The sequence below is a fragment of the Nycticebus coucang genome, chromosome 11, assembly GCF_027406575.1.
Source record: "Nycticebus coucang isolate mNycCou1 chromosome 11, mNycCou1.pri, whole genome shotgun sequence".
Classification (NCBI taxonomy): Eukaryota; Metazoa; Chordata; class Mammalia; order Primates; family Lorisidae; genus Nycticebus; species Nycticebus coucang.
This window is the reverse complement of record NC_069790.1, coordinates 5,204,850-5,230,094: the sequence shown is the minus strand read 5'-3', so window position 1 is coordinate 5,230,094 and position 25,245 is coordinate 5,204,850. Positions and strand designations below refer to the sequence as shown.

The 25,245-nt window shown below is 45.5% G+C and overlaps 2 protein-coding genes across 5 annotated transcripts in view; both read right to left on the bottom strand.

Moving 5' to 3' along the window:
* Positions 1 to 517: 517 nt before the first annotated feature.
* Positions 518 to 6,398, bottom strand: FIGNL1 (fidgetin like 1). 3 transcript variants are annotated; one of them, XM_053608771.1, is made up of 4 exons: positions 6,362 to 6,398; positions 4,867 to 4,935; positions 3,827 to 3,929; positions 518 to 3,243 (listed from the first exon to the last, which is right to left on the bottom strand). In XM_053608771.1, exons 3-4 carry the CDS (start codon positions 3,846 to 3,848, stop codon positions 1,205 to 1,207), a joined length of 2,061 nt encoding a protein of 686 aa, XP_053464746.1. In that variant the 5' UTR covers positions 3,849 to 3,929; positions 4,867 to 4,935; positions 6,362 to 6,398; the 3' UTR covers positions 518 to 1,204. The 3 variants fall into 3 exon arrangements, with proteins under 3 accessions (XP_053464746.1, XP_053464747.1, XP_053464749.1); XM_053608772.1 differs by lacking the exon at positions 6,362 to 6,398 and having other exon boundaries at positions 4,867 to 5,178; XM_053608774.1 differs by lacking the exons at positions 3,827 to 3,929; positions 6,362 to 6,398 and having other exon boundaries at positions 4,867 to 5,179.
* Positions 6,399 to 8,810: 2,412 nt separating this feature from the next.
* DDC (dopa decarboxylase) overlaps positions 8,811 to 25,245 on the bottom strand; it is a 92,760-nt gene continuing 76,325 nt past the window's right edge. For both annotated transcript variants that reach the window (XM_053608769.1, XM_053608770.1), the window contains exons 10-15: positions 23,721 to 23,797; positions 20,964 to 20,983; positions 15,810 to 15,908; positions 13,198 to 13,299; positions 10,047 to 10,265; positions 8,811 to 9,191 (exon numbers count right to left, since the gene is read on the bottom strand). In XM_053608769.1, the coding sequence (XP_053464744.1) occupies positions 10,065 to 10,265; positions 13,198 to 13,299; positions 15,810 to 15,908; positions 20,964 to 20,983; positions 23,721 to 23,797 (499 nt within the window). In that variant the 3' untranslated portion in view covers positions 8,811 to 9,191; positions 10,047 to 10,064. The remainder of the gene's footprint in view (positions 9,192 to 10,046; positions 10,266 to 13,197; positions 13,300 to 15,809; positions 15,909 to 20,963; positions 20,984 to 23,720; positions 23,798 to 25,245) is intronic.

Here is a 25,245-nt window from a genome sequence, read left to right as displayed (position 1 = left end):
CCTAATGTCCTGCCCTAAACCCCTCTAGCAGTGACCAAATAAATTATAATCCATCCAGACAAGGGAATCCCAGGTAATCAAGAAAGGAAGGATGTTGTAGACATTTACGCTAACATGGAAAATGGCAACAAACTTTAAAGAAAAAGAGTAGGCTACAAAACAGGATCTACAGTACAGACCTACTGTGACATAAAACCAAACATCTGGAAGAATCTGTATTAAAAGTGTATCTTCCCAAGGGATAAGATTGAACAGTGATTTTTATTCTTTTTATTCTATTTTCTAATGTTTCTATAATATTATGGTGATGGGTACACCCAAAACCCTGACTTACTCATTATACAAAGTATCCGTGTAATAAAAATATTTCTACCACCTTAATACTTTAAAATTGTAAAAAAAAAAAAGTTCTTGATAAGAATCCAAAAACATTTATTCTTAAAAGAGTAATACTACAGGTTATGAAGTAGTAACAAGTAAAATATTAATGTCAAACAATATACATCCCCTGAAAAAATACAACATTCTTCACTTTTTAATTCTGTAGGTAATTTGATACCCAGCCTACATCTTGCTACTTCTGAAACATGCTTTCATTAGCTAGTCCTAGTAAACCATACAAGAGGTTACAAACTAGCAGAAGAAAGCAAAAATTTTGGCACTTTCACTCTAGCTTTTGATGAGATCTTAATCTATTTAAACAACAATGCTGTTTCAAATATAAAGCACTAGACTAGGCGACATTAAGAATCAGATGGCCATATGGATACTTCCACTTCTTGGCCGTTGTCAATAATGAAAAAAAAAGAAAAAAAAAAAAAAAAGAATTAGATGGCCTTCAGAAGGAACTTTCTTCAATAAAAGATATTAATCCAAATACAATCTCATATATAATGTCATCTTCAAACTAAAAAGAAAGTTTCAATTAGGGCTCACTATTCATGAAAGACAGACTTTTTAGAAACAAAAGTTTATTCTCATTTTGTTTAAATAGGCTTACACAGGTAATAAGTGGTAAGCAAATAAAACTTACATTAACATCAGCTATGTCAATCGTTTGTAAAATGAGGTATTGTTCTTATTTGACATACAGAATTCAGAATATATTCCAAAAAACACATTTAACAAATCTCCAGCTTCCTATGCTAAAAAATGAGAAAGACTGTATTACAAAGATGCCATCTTTTAATTTCAAGTGCCCCACTTACTTTCCACAACCAAAAGTTCTGTTCCAGTCTTCATAAAGCTCTAAATCTTTTGGAGACACACTAGGCCGTACAATTCTAAAAGCATTTTCAAAATCAATATAAGCTATTGGTCGAACTTGATCTGGTGTTATGGTAGCAATGTCAGCAGTCTGTAAGCTACGAATAGGACCAAGAGAAGCCTCTCTGCAAAGCTGTGTCATGTCTGCTCCTGAGAACCCATCAGACTGCTGTATAATCTGTCTGATTTCTTCTTCACTGAGGTGACACTGCTCCTTGGACATAAGATTAATTACTATCTGTTTCCTGGCTGAAGCTTCTGGGAGGGGAATATAAAGCCTTTTCACCAATCTTCTCCTGGCAGCCTCATCAATTTCTTGTGGCCGATTTGTTGCTCCCACCACTAGAATACGATCTTCAGAAGATGTGGTTGCTCCATCTAACTGAACTAAAAATTCAGTTTTTATCCTTCTAGAAGATTCATGCTCACCATCTCCCCGTTGAGATAACAGGGAATCAATTTCATCAATAAATATCACAGCTGGTTGCTGACACCTTGCAACAGCAAACAATGCACGGACCATTTTCTCCCCCTCGCCCACCCATTTAGAAGTCAAGGATGAAGCAGAGATGCTAAAGAATGTTGCCCCAGACTGACTAGCAATGCACTTGCCAATTAGAGTTTTACCAGTCCCAGGAGGACCAAAGAGCAAAATTCCTTTAGGGGGTCCCCGTAAACCAGTAAAGATGTCTGGCCTCATCATGGGCCACACAACTATTTCCTTTATTGTGGCTTTAGCAAATTCTACTCCTGCAATATCTTCCCAATTTACTGGAGGCCCATGATCCATAATCTCATTCATAATAAGTTCAATCATCTTTGGTTCCAAATTTTTCAAATGCTCATCAACTGGAAGTCCTGGTTCTGTAGGTCCTGCCCCATAAGGCTTATACTGCATTCCTCCATTCTGTTCTCCCCCATCTTGCTTAAGTACAGGAGGAACAAACTTTCCAAATATTCCTCGGGATCTACTAGCTCCCAGAGACTTTTTTACAACACCATATGAAGACCCTGATGCACGCTGGGGTTGGTGGTACTTTTTTTGCTGATCTACCCATAATTGTTCTTTTGCAGTTTTAAAAGTAGGCAGGCTACTATCTTCCTTTTGTCCATTATCTTCTGTCCTACTAAAAGCCTTATTCAGTATTGGATTGGAAAATGCATCGATGGTGCCAGAACAATAAAAAGATTTTCTTTCCTGTGGATTTTCACAGCCAGCAGAAAAATATGACTGATTAGTTGAGAACATATTTAGTCCTAGGTTATTTTTTGGAGAGCTGTAATTTTCCTTTTTGACATTTCCAAATAATGGTGTGGCATGGAATTTTGCAGTAGCTGACTCACCTAAAGGCACTGAAAATGTAGGACAACTCTTAGCACTATTAGTTACCACAGGTGACGGGGCATTCTGATGGCACTTCAAAGGATTACTCTCTAGGAAGTCTTTGGTCCTACCTATATCATGAGTTGAGTTAGCTAATAGGTCACTCTCTCCAGAACCACCACAAACACCAAATTTAGGAAGATCAAAGACAGAGGGCTCCTTATGGATTACCACTGATGCATCAGAAGGTTCCAACAGAGAATCTTTAAAATTTTTTCCAGCTTGCATCATCTTCTGTACATTACTCATTTTGAAAACATTACTTATTGACAATCCAGATTGCCACTTGTCACTGTCAGTTTGTTGAGATCTTGCCAAAGTTAAAATGTTTTCTGCATAGTTATTCAAGCCATATTCAACATTGTCAGAATCAATAATTGCAGAATATTTCTCTGCATATTTTTTAAACAGTTTGGTAGCACACACCTGGGAAATCTCAGAGTTTGCCCATGCATACTGGATGCGTAATATCTGTGCACGGTATGCATCTGCTTTCTGTCCTGCACATATGCCAGACGTAATTGTAAAGTAATTCCTTTGCCACTCATTCAGGTGCACAGACCTAGAGCTGGAGGTCTGCATTTTAGAAAGCTCTGTAACAAATGACAAAATTGAAAATTAATCAGTATTAAGAATAAAACAAAGGTGTACTTTAGAGTTTTTAAATCTCTTCTAATCTGAAGAAAGGTACACAAAACTTCTTATTTATAAGGACAAAAGTATAAGAGAACTATCTAGTTAACCAGAGAGTTCAAGTATTCAAGATATACTGATATAAAGCCTTCAAGATTAAAGACAACTTAATAATAATTTTTTACGAGTTAAGCTGTTTTAGCTATATAATAATTTTCTCTGTGGGAAGGGAAAACAGAAATAGGGTTTAGATAAAATAGATTTTAAATTAATCAAAAAAGAAAAGCAATAATGAAGAACAATGGAACAACAGTTACACAAAACAAACCAGAAGTTTAAATCTGGTCTCTGAGAGAAATTATACGAAGTATCTTAAGCAAGCCTTTTACTATAAATAAGCCTCAGTTTTCTCATCTGTAAAGTGAGAGGAACCACTGTGTGAATCAAGTCAAGTAATGAATATGAGAGTAATCTGAAAACTACTATCATCATTCAATCTATTGTACATATATAGAAACTGAGGCTAAGAGTTAAGGAACTTACTTGAGAACACACATCCGATCATGAACGGTGCCAGAAATCCAACACAAGCAGTTTCACTCTAGATATGGTACACACGTACACAACACTCCTCAATGTTAATAGCCTAGGTCACAGATTGAACAGCATGAATCATAAATATAAACTAGGACATATTTAAATGTTTTTAATGACTTATTCAGGAATAAGCACCTAAAATAGGATGTCCCAGAATCTCACCCAATCTCCTAATTTCAATTAAAAAGTTAAATTATTACAATAAATGAAATGAGGACAAGTTACTAAGTTTACTAGTAAAGTGCTTTTACTTTAGGCCAGGCATGGTGGCTCATGCCTGTAATCCTAGTACTCTGGGAGGCCAAGCAGGCAGATCACTTGGGTTCAGGAGCTCCAGACCAGCCTGAGCAAGAGCAAGAACCTGTCTCAACTAAAAGAGAAATATTAGTTGGGTATAGTGGTGGGCACTGGTGGGCTACTTGGGAAGCTGAGGCATGAGGATCTCTTGAGCCCAAGAGTTTTGAGATTTCTGTTAGCTATGATGACGCCGCGGCACCCAATCCCAGGGTGACAGAGACTATCTCTAAATAAATAAATAAATAGATAAATGACATGTTTTTACTTAAGATTTCCTCCCTCAAGTTATATTCATAAGCTTCTTCACATTAAATTATATTCTAACAGAATTGTAAATGAATGTATCATGTTGCTGGGTGTATAGAATTTACCTGAAAACCCCATTGTAAAATAAAACTTTTTAGATTCCCAAGAGCATTACAATAAAGTGAAAACCAAGAACTCATGCATTTGGAATTTTACCTTCTACATTACCTAAGGATAGCTTAATAAGCAATAGTTCCTTTTAGTTCAAGAGCCATGTTTAAGATAGCTTTGTATATCCCAAAATGCCTTGCAAAGAATTTGTGATGTTGTAAACTGGTGTCCATAAATCTTTGTTAAAAAAAAAAATAAGAAAACTTAACATCCAGTGAGACTATAATTTGTTTAAAGCTATAAAGCTAAATAGAGTGAAAACTAGAACTCACCTCCTCTGAAGCAGTTCATCCTTTTCACTATACCATTTTAACTTTTATTTTAAACTCATTTATGAAATACTGGAAATGAGAAATGGAAAGAGAGGTGTCTTAGAAAGCATCATTTACTATGATCATCCCCTTCCTCTCTGTGGCTTCATTTTACTTTGCCATCTGCAGTCCCAAGATTAGCTCAATACTCAAGAGTTCTAGTCCCTATTCCCAGAATCTCCTCCTTTCCACCTCACCTTTTCCCTCAATATTCATCTACCAAGTCTTACTTCCTTTCAACATTTACACAACAAATACGGATATGGATGACCCAAAACTAGCCATCAATGATAAGCGATACAGTTACTGTCCTGTTTATCATTTCCAAGTCAATTTAGCAGCCAGGTGAGTGCTAGGAGGCTGAGGCTCAGGGATTGCTTCAGGACAGGAGTTGGAGGCTGCTGTGAGCTATGACTGGACCACTCCAGCCTGGGTGACACAGTGAGACCCTCATCTCTTAAAAAAAAAAAAAATTGTTTTTAACCTTTATTGCCTTTCCTAGATATAACAACTATGGTTAACTAGTACTGACATATGAACTGCATTTCAATCTTCTTTATTTTAATAACATTCTGATTATTTTAAGAATGTGACATTTGTCATTCCAACTATAGTCAGCTTCTGCAAGTGGGAACTGTTTACTGTTACATTTACATTCTCTCTGTTGCACCTGGAATACAACATCCATTGGAACAGCTACTAAAACTCGGACAGGCCTCCTGCCACGTGGAAGACACTGTACAGAACTTTATTCTAACAACAAAACAGCACAGGACCTAGAGCCAGGCTGCCTGTGTTCCTATCCTGGCTCTGTCATCTGCCAGACCTTGAATAGGTCTCTTAATCTCTCCTATAAAAGGAACACAGTTCCACCACTGAGGTGACAGGATCTTTTAATTCTGCGAAACACTCAAAACAGCCCTCAGCACTTAGAAAATACTCAACATACTGTTACTATTCCTCACAACGGTCCCTCACAGAAGGGGTCCCTCTTTCTTACCACCGAGGTTAACAACCTGCCTCGGCTCACAGGTCGGGACCAGCGAAGGGCCGCAGTGGTAACTGGTGAGCTCATGAGGCAAACCGAGTCCAGACCGCCCGCAAACGGCCCCTGCCGAGTCCAGCCTGCCCGCAAACGGCCTCTGCCGAGCCCAGCCCGCCCGCAAACGGCCCCTGCCGAGTCCAGCCTGCCCGCAAACAGCCCACGCCGGGCCCAACCTGTCCCCACAATCCGCCGCCTCCGCCCACTTTCCGAAGCCGGGATGAGCCCCTCTGGGGACTGACGCACCAGCACCCTCCCCGCGCAACCCAAGTAAAAGAAAGTAAAAGGGCGCCAACGACACAACCATGGCACAGACACCCTGAGGCTGCCGCCCGCCCAGACTCCAGCCCCACCGGGCCCTTCCGGGGTGCCCAGCACCCGCACCTCATCGCGTCTCCCGCCACCACCGCCGACCTGTTAGTACCCGACACCAGAAGCCTCCGAAAATCGCGCGAAACGATGTGCGCCTGCGCAATGCTGACGTGCTCGGTCCTGCGCCGTGCGTACGTGCGTAAGGCGCGTAGGGCGCGCGCGCGCCGGGCCGAGGTCGTGATTGGGGCAACTCCGGGACGCCTATCCCTGGAGGCTCGCTCTGGCCTGCCACCTTTTGCTAAAGGTTTATTGCAGGTATTCTCCTGGAGGAGGCCTGCGAGCTTTCCAGCGATGATGGGTTCACAGAAAGTAATAAGTTGTCGTTCCGCTGTATAAAGACTTCGTGTTTTAAAGTTATCCGAAATAAAGATGAGGCGATGAGAATTGCAAATGATGATTCCGGTAGATCGTGACTTAGCTGGACTCCCGGGCGAGCAGACAGCCCCCTGTCCGTGCTACGGGCAGGAGTCGCTGCGTGTAAGCTCGGAACAGTGCAAGTGCCCCCTCGCGCTCAGCTCCCGCCTGCTCCCACCGGGATGCTGCTCGCTGGCCGAAAGAGGGGCCTGAGTAGCGTGCAAAATTGGGATGCATTTTAAAGATGAAGTAAGGGAATTCAAATACCTACTACCTGTTATACCTGAATCTGAAAGCTCAGATCTACCCCTCAGCTAGCACTTCATAGCTTTTGGAGGACCCTGAGCTGTTTGGGGACACTCAACCTGGAAGGCTTTGAAAAGCATTCCATTACTAGCAAGGTCTCAGACAACAGTACTATTTGTCCATTAGCTGCTTGGGTTTTCAGACACAACAAAACAGCCACTCAGAGTGAAAGAACATGTAGTGAGAATAAGATGGAGTGAGTTAAGACTAGAACAGACATGACACAGTTGGTCTGATTGTTTTAGGTGCTAAATGACCTCACCTCTTTTCAGTCTTACTGTTTTGTAAATTCAGCTCCCACCCTAAAGATGCCAGTCTTGAGTTGTTTAGGAGGTTTGGTTTAAGAAAATGACTTTTGAGTTGGAAATGTTATAATAGGTCACTGAATTATGCTGATTATCATTTAAAATAAGGGTTAAAGCAAAGTAGTCTTTGCTTTAGGAAGATTGATTTAAGATACTAGTTTTTTGGAGACAGGGTCTCAAGCTGTAGCCTTGAGTAGGGTGCGTGGTGTCAGAGCTCACAGGAACCTCCACCTCTTGGGCTCTAGCAATCCTCTTGCCTCAGTTTTTCTATTTTTAGTGATAAGGTCTTGCTCTGGGCTGATCTTGAACTGGTGAGCTCAAGCTACCAGCCTACCTTGGCCTTGCAGAATGCTAGGATTAAGGGTGTGAGCCACCACGCCTGGCCTAAGAGATTAACTTTAGATTTTAAAATGTTGTAATAGATTGTCACTGAGTTGTAATGATTATTATTTGAAATAAGAGTTAATGTGGTCTTTGCTTTGAACCTTTTTGGATAAAACTGTGATTTTGGAAATGGAAGAACAGAACAGTCTTGGAGAGGCTACTCTCAACTGTTCTCCAGAATTGCTAGCCTTCTGACAAATTAACTTTGGTGGATCTTTCCCTATCTCTGCATATTGGTTGATGGTGACGGGCAGCTGGACCCTCTTCATGGTAACAAGAGTGGAAGTCTGGAGGTTGACAGGAAATCCAGGCCTGGGATGTGATTCACAGATATCATGAAGGAACATCTTTGTATTCTACCATTTGCTAACCTGTGGATTTTCTTTCCTAGCTTGTCACTTCATTGTGCAAAGTGGCCCTCACAAGTCATGCTAAGCTGTTGCATGCAACCATATCTACAACATGAAGAAGGAGGCAAAGTGAGAAAGGACTTTCCCCCTTGAACACTTCTCTTGGAAAAAGAAAGTGTTTGTCAGAAAGCTTTAGTAGTTTTCCTCTTGTATCTCCTTGACGAACTGGTCCAAGCTACTCAGGAGGCTGAGGCAGGAGGATCTCTTATGCCCAGGAGCTACTGTGAGCTAGGTTAACACCATGGCACACTAGCCTGGGCAATAGAGTAAGACTCTGTCTCCAAAAATAAATAAATAAATAAATAAATCTATTAATTAAAAGAAGAAAAATGTTTCCAAAGGAAATTGTTTGAGTAAATACCACCTTAGTTGCAATTTATATTTATAGACACACTCTTCAGTTGCAGGTTAATCATGATAGCATAGAGTGGATGGATTTCCCAGACAAGGAACCAGCATCAGTGAAAGTCCTTCACTTGGATCCAGGTTGTTTCTTGATTCTAAATGTATTTCCATAGAAGTGGAAGTCAGCTCCTCGCAAAACTTGTGGTTGTTAATGCATCTAGAACAGTGCCTGATACATATTGGTGCTCAAGAAACACTTGTTGAATAAATGAATGCCATTTAAAAATATCCAAGGAAGCCATAGTTGGGGCTACTTTGAAGAATTGTCTGTATCACAAGAATCAATTTGATAAAACATAGAACAGAATAATTACCTGACCCAACTAGCATTGTACATCAATTGTTTATTAGGCACTTATCCATATGACCAAAGATGTTTTAAAGAGTACAGGTACAGTTTCGAGTCACAGGATCAGAGACCAGACAATAATTCAATAAGCCTTTCCTACCACATCTGTTGGCTTCAAGAACATGAAAATGTATGATGTTTAATCAACAAAGATCACAACCAAATAATGAATAAAAGCTGTAGTCACTGGAATTAACTTTAGCAAATAATATTTCTTCATTGGTGAGATGCTGAAGAGATGTAACCACAGCCTCTGAGTAACTGTGGAGAAGGATGTGAGGCCACACACAGGAGCCAGGATGAGGTCGACTTTGTTCTCCCTCCAGTTTTCCGATGTACTTCTCATCAGCTTTTCATTTCTACAAGGAAAAAAATAGCATGAACATAGGGCCACATTAAAAAAATGAAGAATAAGAATTTTGCAGATTTCTTATCTGAATATTGAGAAGGAATATGCTACTTGGGAAATAGGCAACTGTGCAATGTAACATCAGCATTTCTGATGTTACAAAACTGAATGAAATAATAATTAACATGCCCTGATAGACTTCAACCCCACCTTGTAAGACAATTTGTCCCTGTTCTAATGGGCTATCCAAAGCTATGGGCTATCAACTTGAAGAGTCTGTATCCCTAATCTGGCTACTCTATTGACAGATGGTGTCACTGTCAGCTAGAATCTCTGCCTAATGTTTTACCTTGTGTAAAATAGGAATAGTTTCCATTTTCTCTCAAAACTGTAACCATGTGGATAGAATATCTTAACATCAAATAAGCATAATTAAAACCAATATACTAAGATGATCAATATTCTAATTAATCCGGCCAAAATACGTACTTGCATTAGGATTTACTATTGTGTCGTTATTTTTTAAGTTGAAGTTAACCCTATTTTTACCTTCGAATCTATAGCAAATGTAATTAATGACTCCCCTCAGGATAGTAAGTTGCCTGAATAAATGGTTGAAAAACTCCGAGGGAAATTATAGAGATTGATGTAAGAGAATAAAAAGTAAAAATCTAAGTTTTTAAAGCATGATTGTAATGTATTGTTCCTTCTGGTTCTTTGGCCTGAATGTGATACTGTTTTCTCCGCCTCATTGTCAGGTGGAGGAGATTCACCCAGAAGGGCTGAGTGGCTGAGCTGGGAGGGGAGTGAGGCTCCTGACCCGGACTGTCAGGGAACAGGCAGAAAGCATGAGAGGGCAGCCTACCTGCAGCTGGCCCTGCCCTCATTCCCGCTCTGCTCTCAGCACATCCCTGGCCAGCTCCCTGATGTGCTCCCAGGCAAGCTGCACGTGGGCCGACTCCACCGTGCGCGCGCAGATGGCAAAACGCAAGACAAACTTGTCTCTGAGGTGACATGGAACCAAGTGGATTTTTTTGGCACTGTTTATTCTTTGCAGAAGATCTTCATTCATTTTGTTGGAACCCTACAGGGGGGATTGAAAGAGAGGAACCATGTTCAGATCTCGGAGGACTCAAATACCCAACAAATCTCGTAGGAAGGCTGGTGTGTGGTGATACATCATTCACCTTGCTTTTCTGATGTTACAAAACTGAATGAAACAATGATTAACATGCCCTGATAGATTTCGTGCCCTTCCTGTAGGACAGTTTGTCCCTGTTCTAATGGCCTAACCAAAGATGTCCCCCCATCCAAGTTTTTTAAGAAAAATGAAGATCCCTAGAGATGTTATCTATATATGAATGTGTTAAACAGCAGAGACTTCTCTGATGGCCCCAGAGAAGTCTCTAAATTCTCATAGAAACATGTAGAAGTCTCAACAGCACAGAAAGTGAAGCATAACAATCAGGCTATTGCCAGACCCTGGGAAGAATGTCAGTGAAGAAGGGGACTGAGGATTTCCCACCCCCAGGGAAGAACATAGCCTGGGGCAGCCCTTCCACTGGCCATGCCTGAGGGGAACTGCTCCCTCATGTAGCACCAGGGCAGCCCTCCCTCTCCCGGCTGGGCCCTGCTTCCAGGGGAGGCCAGGCTCGTGACTGATCTCTGTGCCCCCCATACCCTGTCATTCTTCTGTTTCCACACAGTGAGTCCACCTCTAAGCCACAGAGTCTCAGGTGGAAGGGGCTGAGCATGGGGCATTGAATCCTAGTCATTCAACCCTCCCAGGACCACGCCACTTGTCCTGGCCCTGTACTCAGAGTCCAGAGGCAGGGAGGGTGAGTGGAAAGGGACAGTGCAGTCTGCACCCCTCAGGAGACAACTAACACCCACTGGCAGCTGGAAACCATCCGGGGAACGGCCCAAACCCACCCAGCCTCTAGCTGTCAGCCTGAGTATGGTGGTTCCTGCTGTGCCCATCACGCAGCAACAAGCCAAAGGCAACTCGGAAGCCACAAGTGCTCGCCAGCTCTGGACGAATGCAGTCTTATTCAAGGATGAGGAAAGAGAAAAAAAAGAAATTAGCCTAGCAAGGGATGAATTTTTACCCACAAGCCTGAGAACGAGAGAAAACATGTGAGAACTTTAGAAAATGAAAGCAAATTATCTAGGAAAAATACACTTGATAAGACAGTACTTCGTGAAGTCGAGACAAGAACCTAAACAGAGAACAGTCTGAGATGGAGCAGTGATCAGAAATGGAGCAACCAAGGAGGCCTGGCCAGGAGGAGGATGGGGCGAAAGAGACTCCGTACGTCACTGCAACAGCACGTCTTGTTAGGCCAAGTGAAGAGCCACACTCCGTACCCAGCAGTTGGTGATGCGGAGGACTTGAGATCAGAGTGGAGAGGACTAGGATAAGGGGAAAACAACAACACAATTATAGCCATGGAGACAGAAAAATGAACCATAGTGTTTGACTAAGTGGTTCCTCCAGAAGAAACTGAATTCGTGGAAAGAAGGAACGAGTGAAGCTTCACAAAAGCAAACGTTTGGTGGCTAAAAATTGCCCTGAGTGTCCTATGTGGGAGTCTCACTCTATGGCACATGAGAAGGGACGGAAGCCAGTACACAGATGGATGGATTCAGGGCAATCTGTAAACAGAAGACGTGACCTTGACAACATAATGCTAAGTGAAGGATGCCAGTCACAAAAGGCAACATATTGTGTGATTACATTCAGACAAATATCCAGAACAGACAAGTCTATAGGGACAGAGAGCAGACTAGTGGCCCGAAGGACAGGGGACAGGGTGTGACTGCTAATGGGTGCAGAGTTTATTTTAAGAGGATGAAGATCCTTTCCAATTAGATCATGCGGATGGCTGCACAGACCTGTGGATATTCCAAAATTCACTCAGATACACATTTTAAATGGAGGAAGTGAATTGTGTCTCAATAAAACTGATACAGATTCAATATAAAAGTCTTACAGAAACAGTGACAATAAAAACAAAAATAAAACCAAGAGCTAAGTGCAGACCAATCTAAGCACAATATCAACATCAAAGTTACTGGAATTGCCACATCAGGTCTCCCACATGACCGCATGGCCTGGGGCACTGGTGCCTTGGGGCTTGTAGCATATGCACCCACAGCACCTCCTGCCTCTTTGCTTCTCCCAGACCTCATCACCATGTGCTCTTCAAAGGGTCCACAGAGCAGGTGAGACAAAGGAGATATGAGTGGAGGGGGAGAGTTGCATCTATATGACAGCCCTCTGACAATGACACTGAGCCCAGCCTGCTTGTCATCACTGCCTTTAATTTTAGCACAGTCCCTTCTAGAAAGGCCTCAGTGGATTCAGAAATGGCTGGGGAATTACTAGCCCTCTTAGTACAGGTCAGACCTCTGGGTCTCATCTGGCTTCATGTGCATAAGGGAAATTGCCAAGAGCCTTCTGAGAAATGTGGTCATCAGAGATGCCTTATGCCCACCCCCCGCTAGGCCAGCTGTCCTCACCTGGGGCACACACAGCATCAGGCAGCGAACAGCAAGGTGCTGTAGGACAGCTCATCCCAGACTCCTGTGTGGGGTCTTGCTCAGACACAGTCAGCAAGTCTGGAGGGTGCCCAAGGTTGGCCTTCCCAACCAGCTCCCCGATGGTGCTGATTAATGAAGCTAGCAACAGGTTATACTCTCCTCCAGGGGATTCCAGTGGCAGAGATGGGAATTAGATGAAAAAAATGGTGAGGATTCCGGGGCCAATGATCTACACCAGCAAGAAGTCGTGGAGTAGGTGTGAGGAAGCCGTACAGAACAGCACGTGGATGGGAGTCTGCATGGCATTAGGCCGGTCAGAGGAAGGGGCTGGGAAAGGCAGGCTTTGTCCTGTGACCACTGGGAACCCAGTTTGAGCTGCTGGGATTTTGAGTTTTGGTGGAGGTAATGAGTGACACTTTCCCCTCTGTCACATTTAAAGAGAATGAGGAAGACAGAAATAGATGTCAACATACCTTTAGCCGAAAACAGACGAGCCCCAGAATGACTTCTGCACAGATTTCAAAATGAGGATCCTGGTTCACTAATGACTCAAACTCATGAGACAGCTGGACATGCTTGAAAGCGAAAAGGGAAAATTTGTTTTGAGTTTCTCATTGCCACTTAATTCCGAACTTAACTACCTGGAAAACATTATCAGACTGCGCATCTATAATTCATTTATATGCTCGTAGCAATTTTCCTTAAGTGTTTGTGTAGTCCACTCACCAGCTGTTCCCAAGCAGACTGGGAAGAAATTCGTTTGTTACCAAGAGAAAAGGTCTAGTGTTTTTGGGAAAACACTAACCATCATTTTCTTCTGTTCATGGCACTATTTTTTATCCCAACCAACCAACTTTTTATAATGTTAGAACAAATAGCATGAAAAGGTATTTGAAACTCTATAAGAGATAGTGGCTAACAAACATCTCTGTCATGCCATCCCCAGGAGAGCCCACAACATTCGTCGAGCCCGTTTTGCAGGTAAGAAAACTGAGGCTCAAAGAGGGTGACACACTCGTGGTCCCAGGCTAAGGCCTTGTCAGGCTGGGATTCTAAGGCACCTGCTCAAGCCCAGAGTGTCCTTCTTTGCACTGTGGTGTGTGTCCCATCCCACTAGGTGTTATTTGCCACCTAGAGGTCCCTGTTACTTTCTTTCTGGTTTGTTTTTTTTTTTTTTTTTTTTTTTTTGAGACAGACCCTCAAGCTGTGGCCCTGGGTAGAGAGCTGTGGCATCACAGCTCATAGTAACCTCCAACTCCTGGGCTCAAGTGATTCTCCTGCCTCCACCTCCCAAGTAGCTGGGACTACTACACACCCGCTACCATGGGTAACACCCGCCACAACACCGGGCTATTTTTTGTTGCAGCCGTCATTGTTGTTTGGCAGGCCCAGGCTGGATTCAAACCCGCCAGGTGTATGTGGCTGGAGCCTTAGCTGCTTGAGCCACAGGCGCCAAGCCTGAGGTCCCTGTCACTTTCAAGAACTGCCTTCCTTTCATAGAATACACCAACCTATGAAACCTCCAGATGCTTATAGAATTCAAAAGATACTCAGATAGTGTGTGATCCTGTATTAAAACATGCTTTCAATAGTATAGTTGCATGTGCTTGGGCTTATTCTAAGCTCTGGGCCCTCACCCTCAGGTGCTCTGCGGGCTCTGAGCTAAAATAATACTGCGCCATCGACAATGTTGAATCAGGTGGTTACTAGTGACACCACGAGAGGGCGCCAAAGACTTTGGCCGTGAAGAGCCAGCTTGCTCTCCTAAGGCAGGCCTGAGTCCCCTCTCAGAGAGGGGTGGGTTGTGTTTTAACGTGAGACAACGTTAAGCACAACTAGCTGTCCCTGAATGTAAAGATGTCATTACTGTGGAGAAATAAACCACTCATTTTTTTTTTCTTCTTTCCCCAAAGAAGCTGAATCCACCCCCATCACAATGTTCTCCACCCCTCTCTCCCTGCAGAGGAGTGGGGGAATATCTCAACTATAAACTAATATGCACACTTATTCCTAGTTTCTCCCTAAAACAGATTCTCATAATGCTCGACAGCCCCTGTACCACAGCCTTCCTTACCACAGCCTGCAAGGCAGACGGACATGATTGGCAGCCCAGAACAGGCACTCGGCAAATGCTGACAATGCCTTTCCAGACGCCCTGCCCAGAGGAGAAGGCCAGAGACATCAGGCCTGCTGTACAGCTGCTCCCAGGGCAGCACCAGAACTTAAGGGCTGTCACCATCGCTGGGGCTGAAAACCAACAGCGCCTGCTCCCCGTGAGGCCCAGGGCCGCTTGTGCACCCAGATGAGGCCACAGCTCAGGGAGGAGCCGGGGCGGAGCCTGGAGCCAGCAGGCCTCTGCACTGGCTGAGCGTGTGGCCTGGGCCAGTCCTGCCTCACGGTCAGGCCTTAGTTTCCTCAACTGCTAGAAATCAAGCAGGGGCATGGGCTCCAAGCAGACCTGTCAGCGGCGCTCCAGTTTCAGCGTGTGCTTCTAAGACAGAGGTCAGAGGTCACTGGGTGCCATTGCGAGCTGGCACTGCAGGTCTGGAGGCTTGAGAACCACTGGACCAGGTGGCACCTGGCCAGCCCCGTTCTAAGACACTCCTCCTCTGGTGATGTTTTGGAGGAAAAAACATGTTCTCACTATTGCCATCGCTGAATAGCCTCACTGTCAGCTAGATGTAGCTGTGACCTATGTGCTGTTTTCACTTCTATCATCTTCCTGGAGCTGGTAACCTGCTAATGGAAGTCACTTGTAAGTACCCTCCCCTCAACAACCCAAGCGCAGTCTTGTTCCTTTACCATACACAGTAGAGCCTCCACGGCTGACCACCTCCCTCCACTGACCCCCTGTTTAGGCTGACCTAATTGTCACAGCCAGATGTGCACCACATGTGCACATCAGTACAGCAGACCTGGCTCCAGTGTCGACCACCTCTGTGTGCTGACCCGCGTGTTACAGTCCCTCGGGTGGTCCGCTTACAGAGCGTCTACTGTATTTGCTTATTAGGACACCTGAATTCATTGCTAACGTCCCCTAAAACCTCTGCAGCATTACTCAGGAAAGTAGTGAAAAGGAAGTCACCTTTCGGATATAAGCCTGCAGGCCTTTCACGCCATACATCCTAAAAACAAACCACATTTTCAAAGAGCGAAATCTTCGGCCCAGGGGTAACTGCCAGTGCTGAAACACAATACAAAGTGTTACTTCAGTGAGGAAGATATTAGGAAGCACGTCCTTTTGGACTCATGAGTCCACCTGCTTCTCTTGGAGGCAGCTGCCTCCCTGGTGGCCACATGCTGCCACAACCATCTTGGACTCAGAGCCCTGTGATAGCAGCAGCTCCACTCCCAGGGGCTCTCTCTGCATGGGTCCAGAAGAGGAGAGGACAGACAGGGACTGCTGAGCTGGGAGTCCAGACGTGCACTGTTTTCCCTCCACAGACATTTGCTGAGTGCCCATCAGGACCAGACCCTGTCCCTGGGTACTGAGCAAGCCAATGGTGACAATTTGGCCCTGCCCCTGGGCTCCGCATGCATGGGGACAGGGAGTGTCTTTCATGGTTGTCTCTGCCTACGAGGAAGGGGCTTAAGGCAGATACCTGCACCCCCCTGCTTCTCGCTGCCCTGATGTCCTGGCACCATTTTCTAGGGAAATGTTGCTTCTGTTTTGTGTCACTGATCACTATGAGGTGACGCCCAAGACTCCTGAGCAGAAAACACAAGGCATGTCCCTGTGTTAGTCCTCCAAGAAGCTCTCCTTAGTTTTCCTCGACTTTGTTCATTGCCTGGTCCCCCACATTTTCCGTGGCTCTGCAGCAGGTGGGAATATAACAAGGCTAGTACGAGAGCACAGGACAAGGGGGACAGGCCTTTGGGGAAGACAACATGGCAGCACTCCATGCTATTTTTTAAATAATAATATTCTAGCTTATAGAGGAAAGGCTGAAGGTGACTCCTACCACCAGGAGCGCCCTGGGACAGGCTCCCTGCCAGGGCTGGGGTGGTGCTATGTAGCAAGGAAAAGACCCCTGACCCACCCAGGCCGCCTGCCCCTGTGGGCACCTGTGGGCTGCCCAACCCAAGTCTGGCACTATCCTCAGTAGAAGAACTTGCAGGTGTTTTTTTTTGTTTGTTTTTTTTCCTGGAATATTACAGGGATATGTACATTTTGGTTATGTATTTTGCTTTTGTACATTTTAAGTCAAAGTTATAAATGTGACCTTCACCCAGAACATGTATATTGTACCAGTAAGGTGTGAATTTTTCCTACCTGTCCTCCCCACTCCCACTACTTAATTTCCTTTGAATTTTACTTCCCTACAGGCACATACGTGTGGATGGACTCGTTCCAGTTTAGTACTGAGAACACGTGGTGTTTGTTCTTCCATTCTTATGATACTTCACTTAGGAGAATGGCCTCCAGTTCCATCCAGATTCTGATAAAAGATACCAAATCACCATCTTTTTACGGCTGAGTAGTACTCCCTGGTGTACATACACCACATTTTATTAATCCAGTCATGTACTGATGAGCACTTCAGTTGTTTTCACCTCTATGTGATTGTAACTTGTGCTGCAATTAATATCCAAGTGCAAATGTCTTTTATTAAATGTCTTTTTTTCCTTTGGGTAAATACCTACTAGTGGGATTGCTGGAGCAAAGATCTACTTCTAGTTCTCTGAGGTGTCTCCGTGGTACTTTCCCCACAGAAGTCACCCTCGTTTGCAGGCCCACCAGCAGGGTGTGAGTGTTTCTTTCTCTTATGCCAGCATCTGTTGCTTTGGGACTTTTTCAACAAGTAGTATCTCATTGTGGTTTTGATTTGCATTTCCCTGGTGATTAGAGCCACTGAGCATGTTTTCATGTATTTGTTGGCCATTAGACTATCTTCCTTTGAAAAGTTCCTGTTTGTGTCTTTTGCCCACCTTTTAATGGGGTCGTTTGATTTTTTCTTGCTGATTTGCTTGAGTTCTTCATAGTTTCTTGCAGGTGGTTTTCAAATAGTGAGTGTTGAATAAACACATGAAGCCACTTCTGAACTGTGAGAAGCAGCTCTGGGCCCAGAGCAAGGGCTCTGCAGAAACTTCTCAAGTAGCAAAGGGACTTGTGGAGCCAATGTGTAGACTCAGAGCCACTTGGTATGGTTCTCCAACTTGATGCCAGGCCTGAGCTAGGTGTAGTCACACATCATCTCATTTTAGCTTCCTGACAGCATTGCAAAAAGAGGTTTGAATCTCTACTTCGCTGGAGAGACACCAGGCATGGAGACTGACTTGTCCAATTCACTGAGCCAGAATGTGACAGAGCCTAAATCACGCCCACATGCACACGGCTGACTTGTATTTAGCAGTGTATTTTCAAACTGTTGAGATGTTCAGTAAGAATTACGCTAACTTGCCTTTTTGGAGAATCTAAAAGTAGCAGCTCTCAGCACCTAACTAAACTAACGTACCGACTAACTAATGATAGTAAAGCAAAGGTTCCCTGACATTGCTTGTGTGGTTGCTGCACTCTAAAATCATTCTCAACAGGTCAACCTGCTAGAAATTAAGATGTGATTTCAATCTAGCATTTGGAAGAATTCCAAAGTAAACTTAATTTCTGTGGTGCTGGAGTGAAAATGCACACAGCTTAACTGAATACTCATTCAAATCTGGCTCAAAAATGGTGTCATTAGTTCTGCCAGCCTGAGGCTACCTGGGGTGTGGGGCTGGGATAGATATGCCTCCACACTTCCTGCCCGGTGCTCAGGCCCCCCCGTTAGACCACAGCAGGGCTTGTCTCAGGGCAGCCACAGCTCCCACTAGACTGTAATTCTCCAGGGGACAGGGACTCTGTCCTGTTTGCCATTTTAGTCCCAGCCCCACCCCCAGCATCTGGCCTGGCTCAATGCGGATGGAATATTGCTGATTAGAGGGAAGCTTGTTTCACACTCACGCATAGGTCATGTGGAATGATTTTGCATGTAGCAGTCAATTTTTATTTGAGGCTTCCTGGATATCAAATGAGTTATTTTCCAGACCGTTTTCCACACGCTGAAATTTTTTAATCCTATATTTTGTCACACTTTTGATAAATCATCACAATGTAACAGAAGACTCAGGTTTCTTCATCCAAATAGCGCAGAAGGCTGTGGGGCTCAGCACAAAGACCTGGGCCTGTCTTTCAGGTAGGTCCCACGTGTTCCCTTCACCCTGCTGGGCCTCAGTCTTCTCACCTGAGATATGGGGGCACAATGACATCCACTTTGCCCAGGACCAGCTGAGCTGGAGGCTAAGGCTGCTGTCCCTTCCTCTTCAGTCTGCTGTTCATGACCAAAAACAACGCAGGACTCCCGCACCAACCCTCATGTCCTACACAGCCTCCTCTTGGGGCCAGGACCCTGTCCTTGTTCCCTCATCCTCTGGTGGGTGGACAGCCCCCCAGGACCTGATCCATCCTTCCACCCCACATTTTTCCAGGGGCCTGGGTCAGCAGCTGCTCCTCCGTGGTCTTCTCCCCAGCCAGTGGCTGTGATGGCCTTACGTCTGAGTTTCTAACCTCCGTAAACAAAACAAGGATGTCTGTGATACTCTTTTTTCATTTCACCAGCTGAGTCTTGTGACAAGACCAGGGTCTGAGGCATTTGTCTAGAATTCACTTTGAAAGAAGAAACCATGAAAGCTGGAGCTGCGTGTGTACACATCAGAAAGGGCAGAAGTTGCTGCGTTCTGGCTATGACAGCAGCAAAGAAGACAAGCCAGGACGTATGGTCAGGAACCCTCTTGGGTTGTGGCAGAGGGAGAGCATCCGGTAGGAGGTGGTGACACCTGCACCATGCCTGTGCCCATGGATGGAAGGAGCAAAGCCCAGATGAGACTGGTGCCCCAGGCCCCTGGCACAACGGGGGCCAGAGACAGGCGGCCACGCTCACACCCCACCTTATGTGTTCTTTCCTGGTGGGGCCATGCTGAGTCTGTCCCTCTGTGGCCTCTGCTAATTTTTGGAAAAGGGGTGCCAAGGGCACTGATGTGACTCTGTGTTTAGAAGCCCCTCTGTTCCAAAATTACTTGTCATCCTCCACATTCAGTTTTTCATAGATTCATTCATTTGTCCATTCATTAGCCATAAAGTATTCACTGGGAGTACACCACATGGCCTTGCTGTTCTCCCTAGGGACAGCACAGCATAGGGGCACAATTGTCCCAGAGGGGCCCCCAAGCCAGCAGGAGCACAGCGGAGCCAGGCTGCTTTTGTGATTCACACCTGCGTGGACACAGCCTCCTTAAAAACAGTAGGCGGGCCCCAGGGGGTGGGGGGACCCTGTTCACACCCTGCGTGTGACTCATGCTGCTTGAGACTTCACAACACCAAGGATAACAAACGGCATGAGGAAAGGCTAGAAGGCCGGAAGATGAGCTGAGGCACTGGGATCACAGAAGACTGGGGTGTTTTCAGCATTTCCAGATGGATCGTGGGGAGTGGGTGATCTGAGCCTCCGTCTGCCTCAGTACCCTGGGCATCTGGGAGGCAGCTCTAGGGCCTTCCCCACCTCTTCATAGCTTCCAGAGCAGCGCTTGGTCCCTGGTTGGAAAGGGAGTGTCCAGTTCAGAGAGTCCAGTCCCCAAAGTCTCCCTTGAGGGGAAGAGGCTGCGATCTTTATAGCCCTTGTCCTTGCCCTTGTGTTTTACCTCCCTGCACAGGGGTGGGGGGACCATTCTTTCGGTAAGCCTGACAATGCTAATTTTGGCCTCCAAATTGCTTTCCAGAATGAGCCTGCAGCAACCTGATCCTTTCAAAACATTTTCACTCTACACATAGGGCAAATAAACAGGAGAGAGGACCAAGGTGGCTTGAGGCCGCCTGCTGAGATGACATCCTCCATCTGGGTGACTTTTATGTTCTTCTCATTCTCCCACATTCTCTGATGCCCCCCCAGACACTTGTTGGCCCAGAACAGAAGGGCACATTGTCTGGACCAGCACACCTTCCTATTAGCAGGGTCAGGTACAGAAGCTCTTCCCCCTTCCCAGGAGCTCAGTCAAGGTCATGTCCTCATAACCTGAGACCTGCAATTGGTGGGCTCTGCTGAGCCACCCACTGCCTAGCAGGGCCACACCTAACAGGACCCAGTCAGATGATGCTGTTCATGGGGCTTGGTCGTGGCACTGAGAGAAGGCTTCAGGAGCTATGGTCATGGGGGTTCCTAACAACTGTTCAGTGGACCCAGCTTAGGGAAGCATGTGTCCCACTTACCCTGTAGTCAGTGATGAGCCCTGGATAAAAGAGAAGGAAAAAGAAAAAAGAACCATTAGACAAATTTGTTAATCATGCAATAATCCTTCTCATTGTCCAGGTAAATTTCTTGTGTCGCTTACATCTTTTGAGCCAGACATTAAAACCACCCACGTACAGGACTTGGGTGTTCTTTGTGACACTTCCCAGGGATAACATATTTGGGGGGAGTTCCCTGAGAGGAGCATGCCCAAAACACCAATTGTAAATGCTAAATTATTAATGGGTTCCCATTGGCTGTGCTTTCTGTAGTTATGTAGCATGAAAACCTGAGATTTCCTCTAGTGCCCAGTAAGAAGCTAGCATTCAGATCATGTAAATCATTCAGTGTTCATTCATTCATGCGTAGTAAGGTGAATTTGAGAGACAAAGAGTGATTAGAATATTGAAGAAAGAAAGAGAATGAGACCCTTGATGGGGGTATCTATGTCTGTGTTCACGGGTCTCAGTGCAGTTTCTGGCACAGACAGACACCCCGAGAGTAATCACTGAGTCAGTTCAATTCCTCCATACTGGTTATGAGAAATGGCTGGGTGGCAGCCGAGTCTCCCTTAAGCATCTGAGGGTCGTAGGAAGGGAAGAGGCTTCTACCAGTGACCTGGGGCAAAGGATCGGGGAGAATCTCAGGAATGCTACTGTCCTGCTCCGCATGAGGTTGTGAGAGGGTGGTTGCATGATTTGGAAGCCTGATCCACTATGGACAGGGTGCAATGGTGCTCCCCAACTCCTCGGAGAAGAGCGGTGTGGCACGGCCAGAACAGACCCTTGCCATGCTCAGCTGGGACAGACACTCCACCTAATACAAGCCATTTCCACACTGAGGAGTTGCTAGGTTGTGTTTGCAAGAATGTCTGGAGTCACTGCTGGGTGTCATTCCCTGACTGCCATCTGGCCACCAGGAGAGGACAGGCCTTTTTTCCATTAAGATAAGGAATAGCAATGCCGGGAAGCAATGTAGGACCATCAGGCTCAGTGACCTGAGACAGAAGCCCAAAGCCACACAGCCTGCATCAGCCCCTCACAAGCACCTTTTCCTCACACCTCACGGCCCCTCACTAGTAAGCGACTTGGTTAAACAAACATAAAGGCAGCGGGAGGGGCCTTGGAAGGAACCTGACAGTGAGAGCTCCACAGAAGCCAACAGAAGTAAACCAACAGCGCTCAAAAGAGGACTTGGTAGACAGTAGGCCCTCTGTAAGAATGACCAGATGCCTGCCATGAACAAAAGTGAATCAACGTTACTGCACCTCTGACATGATAGCCACTAGCCACATGTGCTATCTAAAATTAAATGTAAATTTAAGTGTATTAAGAAGAAAATTAATTAAAAACTCAGTTCTTCAGTGGACAAGTCACATTTTGAGTGCTCAGTACCCAGATGGATAGTGTGGAGTTATAGAATGTTTCCTTCCCTGCAGAAGCTTCTAGTAGACAGGGAACCACAGAAAGGTTCAGCTTCTACAGCCAAGTGACGTAACTCGGGAAAGTTCTCGTCTTCTCAGGGAATCGGCTTCCTTATGGACTAGTTAAGAACTGGCTTAATTTAGGAGTTTCCTTGTACAATTGTTTACCATTGACATAGAAAATGACAGCCGTCTTGGTCAGAAATTTCCTATGACAATGGTTTTACGTACGCTGTGAACTACTTAATAGGTCTTAGGTCCCTACTAAGACTTTAAAACTTCATGAGATATATGTGGGGTGGACAGCTTATAAATTTGTAAATGGCATATAGAGTTAAAGCAATAAAAGCAAACAATTCATAGAAGAAGACAGGTAAGGAATACAATAATATACAAGGTGTTTGTAAAGTTTGTGTGCAATTTACTACTTTAAATTGCATGTGAACTTTACGTCCACCCATGACCAGGCACCTCAGACAGGCATATTCCCAGGGTGGGAATATGAGAATTTTCTGGGCCAGCATTGACTTTTTTCTGCTTTCCAAACGTGTATCTTTAATAAGAAAGAATATGTCTGAAAAGCTGGTATAGCTAGTGTGACCACTTCCTCCCCACCAGCATTACGACAGAATTTTCTGTTGTCAAAAAAACAAACAAACAAGATTCCATGTATTTTGGTTCTGGGTCGATGCTAACTGGGTCATATACATGGGCCCAGGTCAAATGGGGCAACATGTAAAGTACAATGTTGACAGCCATGCTTCCCTGCCAGGCCCCCCGCGCGGGGCGCCCTCTGCTAGTCTCCCACACTGCACTTTGTGGGTGGCATGGATACCCTTTCACTGTTGTGTCACTAGGGCCAAGCACAGACAGCAGGTCTGCTGACCAGATACTGAGCTGTGTGTCTGTCATCTTATTTTTCCTTTGCTCACTGCCCAAGCCTCCGCCATTTACCTCCCCCTCCTCCCCCCATCCCCCCCACTCCCGCCACCCACCCTGTGGTATTGAGGGAAGGTGAGGCACATCCTTTTTTTTTGGAAAGACATTAGGCAGTTATTATTTTAAAGAGCTTCCTTTACCAGCAGGAGGGGCCCATGGCCATGTTGAGACCCGGCTGCTGAGCCCACCTGCCCTGGGCATGGTCGCTAACCCCCACCCTGAGCATCCCAGGTCTCAGTGCTTTGGGAACAGGACCTTCCCCTAGGGCAGCCTCCTGACTGACCCACCCCATGGGGAAGGGCCTTCAAGGCAAGTCCAGGACACACAGGCTCCCATCAAACAAGAGAGAGGCTGCAGAGGGTGCCCTCCAGCTTACCTGAGTCCTGATGGCTGTGCTTCAGGTAAACAGGGTCCATTTTAAAGGCTCCCGTTAAGGCTGTTCTGTTTTTCACCCTGGTTTTAGAGAACAAGTGACAGGGATGGGATTAATGACGAGGCACCTCAGAGTGGACCACGTTGCCCCCTCTCCCACCTGCTTCCACCACCACCACGCCCCAATGCCCCCTGCTCTCTGGCACAGGGTTCCCTCCAGGGCTCTGAGCCCTGGTGAGGGGTGTTACAATCAAAAGTAAATATTTGGTTTTTCCTCCAGTTGCTGGCAAGCAGCTCCAACTGCCCCGGGATCTCCACAGGGTAAGAAAGTCTTTTGTATGTAAATGAAATGGCTGCTGGCTGGGGTCTCCTACACTGGCTTCTAAACCAGGATTAGAGGGTTGGAACTTGCAGCCCATCCCCTATCTCCAGGAAGGGGGAGGGGTGAAGATTGAGTTGGCCAGTAATCTTATTAATTTGCCTATGTAATGAAAATTCCATTGAAAACTAAGTGACAGACTTTGGGGAGCTTCTGGGGTGGCCAGTGCTCCACGGTGTGAGGAGGGTGTGTCCCCAGAGAAGGCATGGCAGCTACCTGAGCTGTCCCCCTCCCCAGCCCTGTGCCCCTTGCCATTCACACCCTTTATAATAAACCTGTAAACGTAAGTAAGATGCTTTCTTCAGTTCTATCAGTTGTTCCAGAAAGTTATTGAACCTGGGCTGGGATTGTGAGAATCTCCCTGGCCTCTAGCTTCACAGCCACATTGGACAGAAGTGTGGGTCACCTGGGGACCAATTGCTAGATTGGCGTCTGGAGTAGGGCAGTCTGGTGGAACTGAGCCCTTACACCCAGGGGTCTGACACTGACTCCAGGTAGTTAGTGTCAGAATAAGGCCAAGTGATAGGACACCTGGCTACTGTCTGCAGAGTGCAGAATCCGTGTTAGGAGGAGAAGACCCCGTAGGTCAGCATTTGTCCCCTCAGGTCAGCATTTGTCCCCTCCTATGTTCCAGGCCCAGCACAGTGCCTGGTGCCTGGTGGTATTGGGAAGTATGTGCTGGGCACACACACAGAGGTTGATGGTAGGAAGGCAGAGATGCCATCTGTGGACATGGGTCCCTGTCCACCTGTCCCCCCACGGAGCACTCACTGATAACCGCTCTGGAAAACTAGGGCCCCAACTTGCAACGGAGCCAGGATTTGAAGGGCCTGCACTATACGATAATAGCTGCTCCGCTTCATTTGGCTGTGTGGACACCATCTCAAAGCAATTTTGTGGCAAACAAAGTACCCTAGGGGCCAACTAGAGAAGAAATGTCAATCTGACAGCAGCTTAGGCTTGAAAACCAATACAGTGTGAGAGTTCCTGAAAGATAAAACCCAGTGAGCATGAAATAGGGTGCCAGGACGTGGCTTCCCAACAAGGAGATGGAAAGGAAAGAGGCTAAATTTATGGATAAAACATAATTGAGGTTTCAATTCTTTAAAGGGTTAAAAGACAGGTAGAAATAATAAACTATCTAGTATAT

Coding starts and splice junctions, on each gene's coding strand:
- FIGNL1 (XM_053608771.1), bottom strand. CDS start 3,848: ATGATCGGATGTGTGTTCTCAA. Junction 3,244..3,826: donor GATCGGATGTGTGTTCTCAA/GTAAGTTCCTTA, acceptor CATTTGTTACAG/AGCTTTCTAAAATGCAGACC.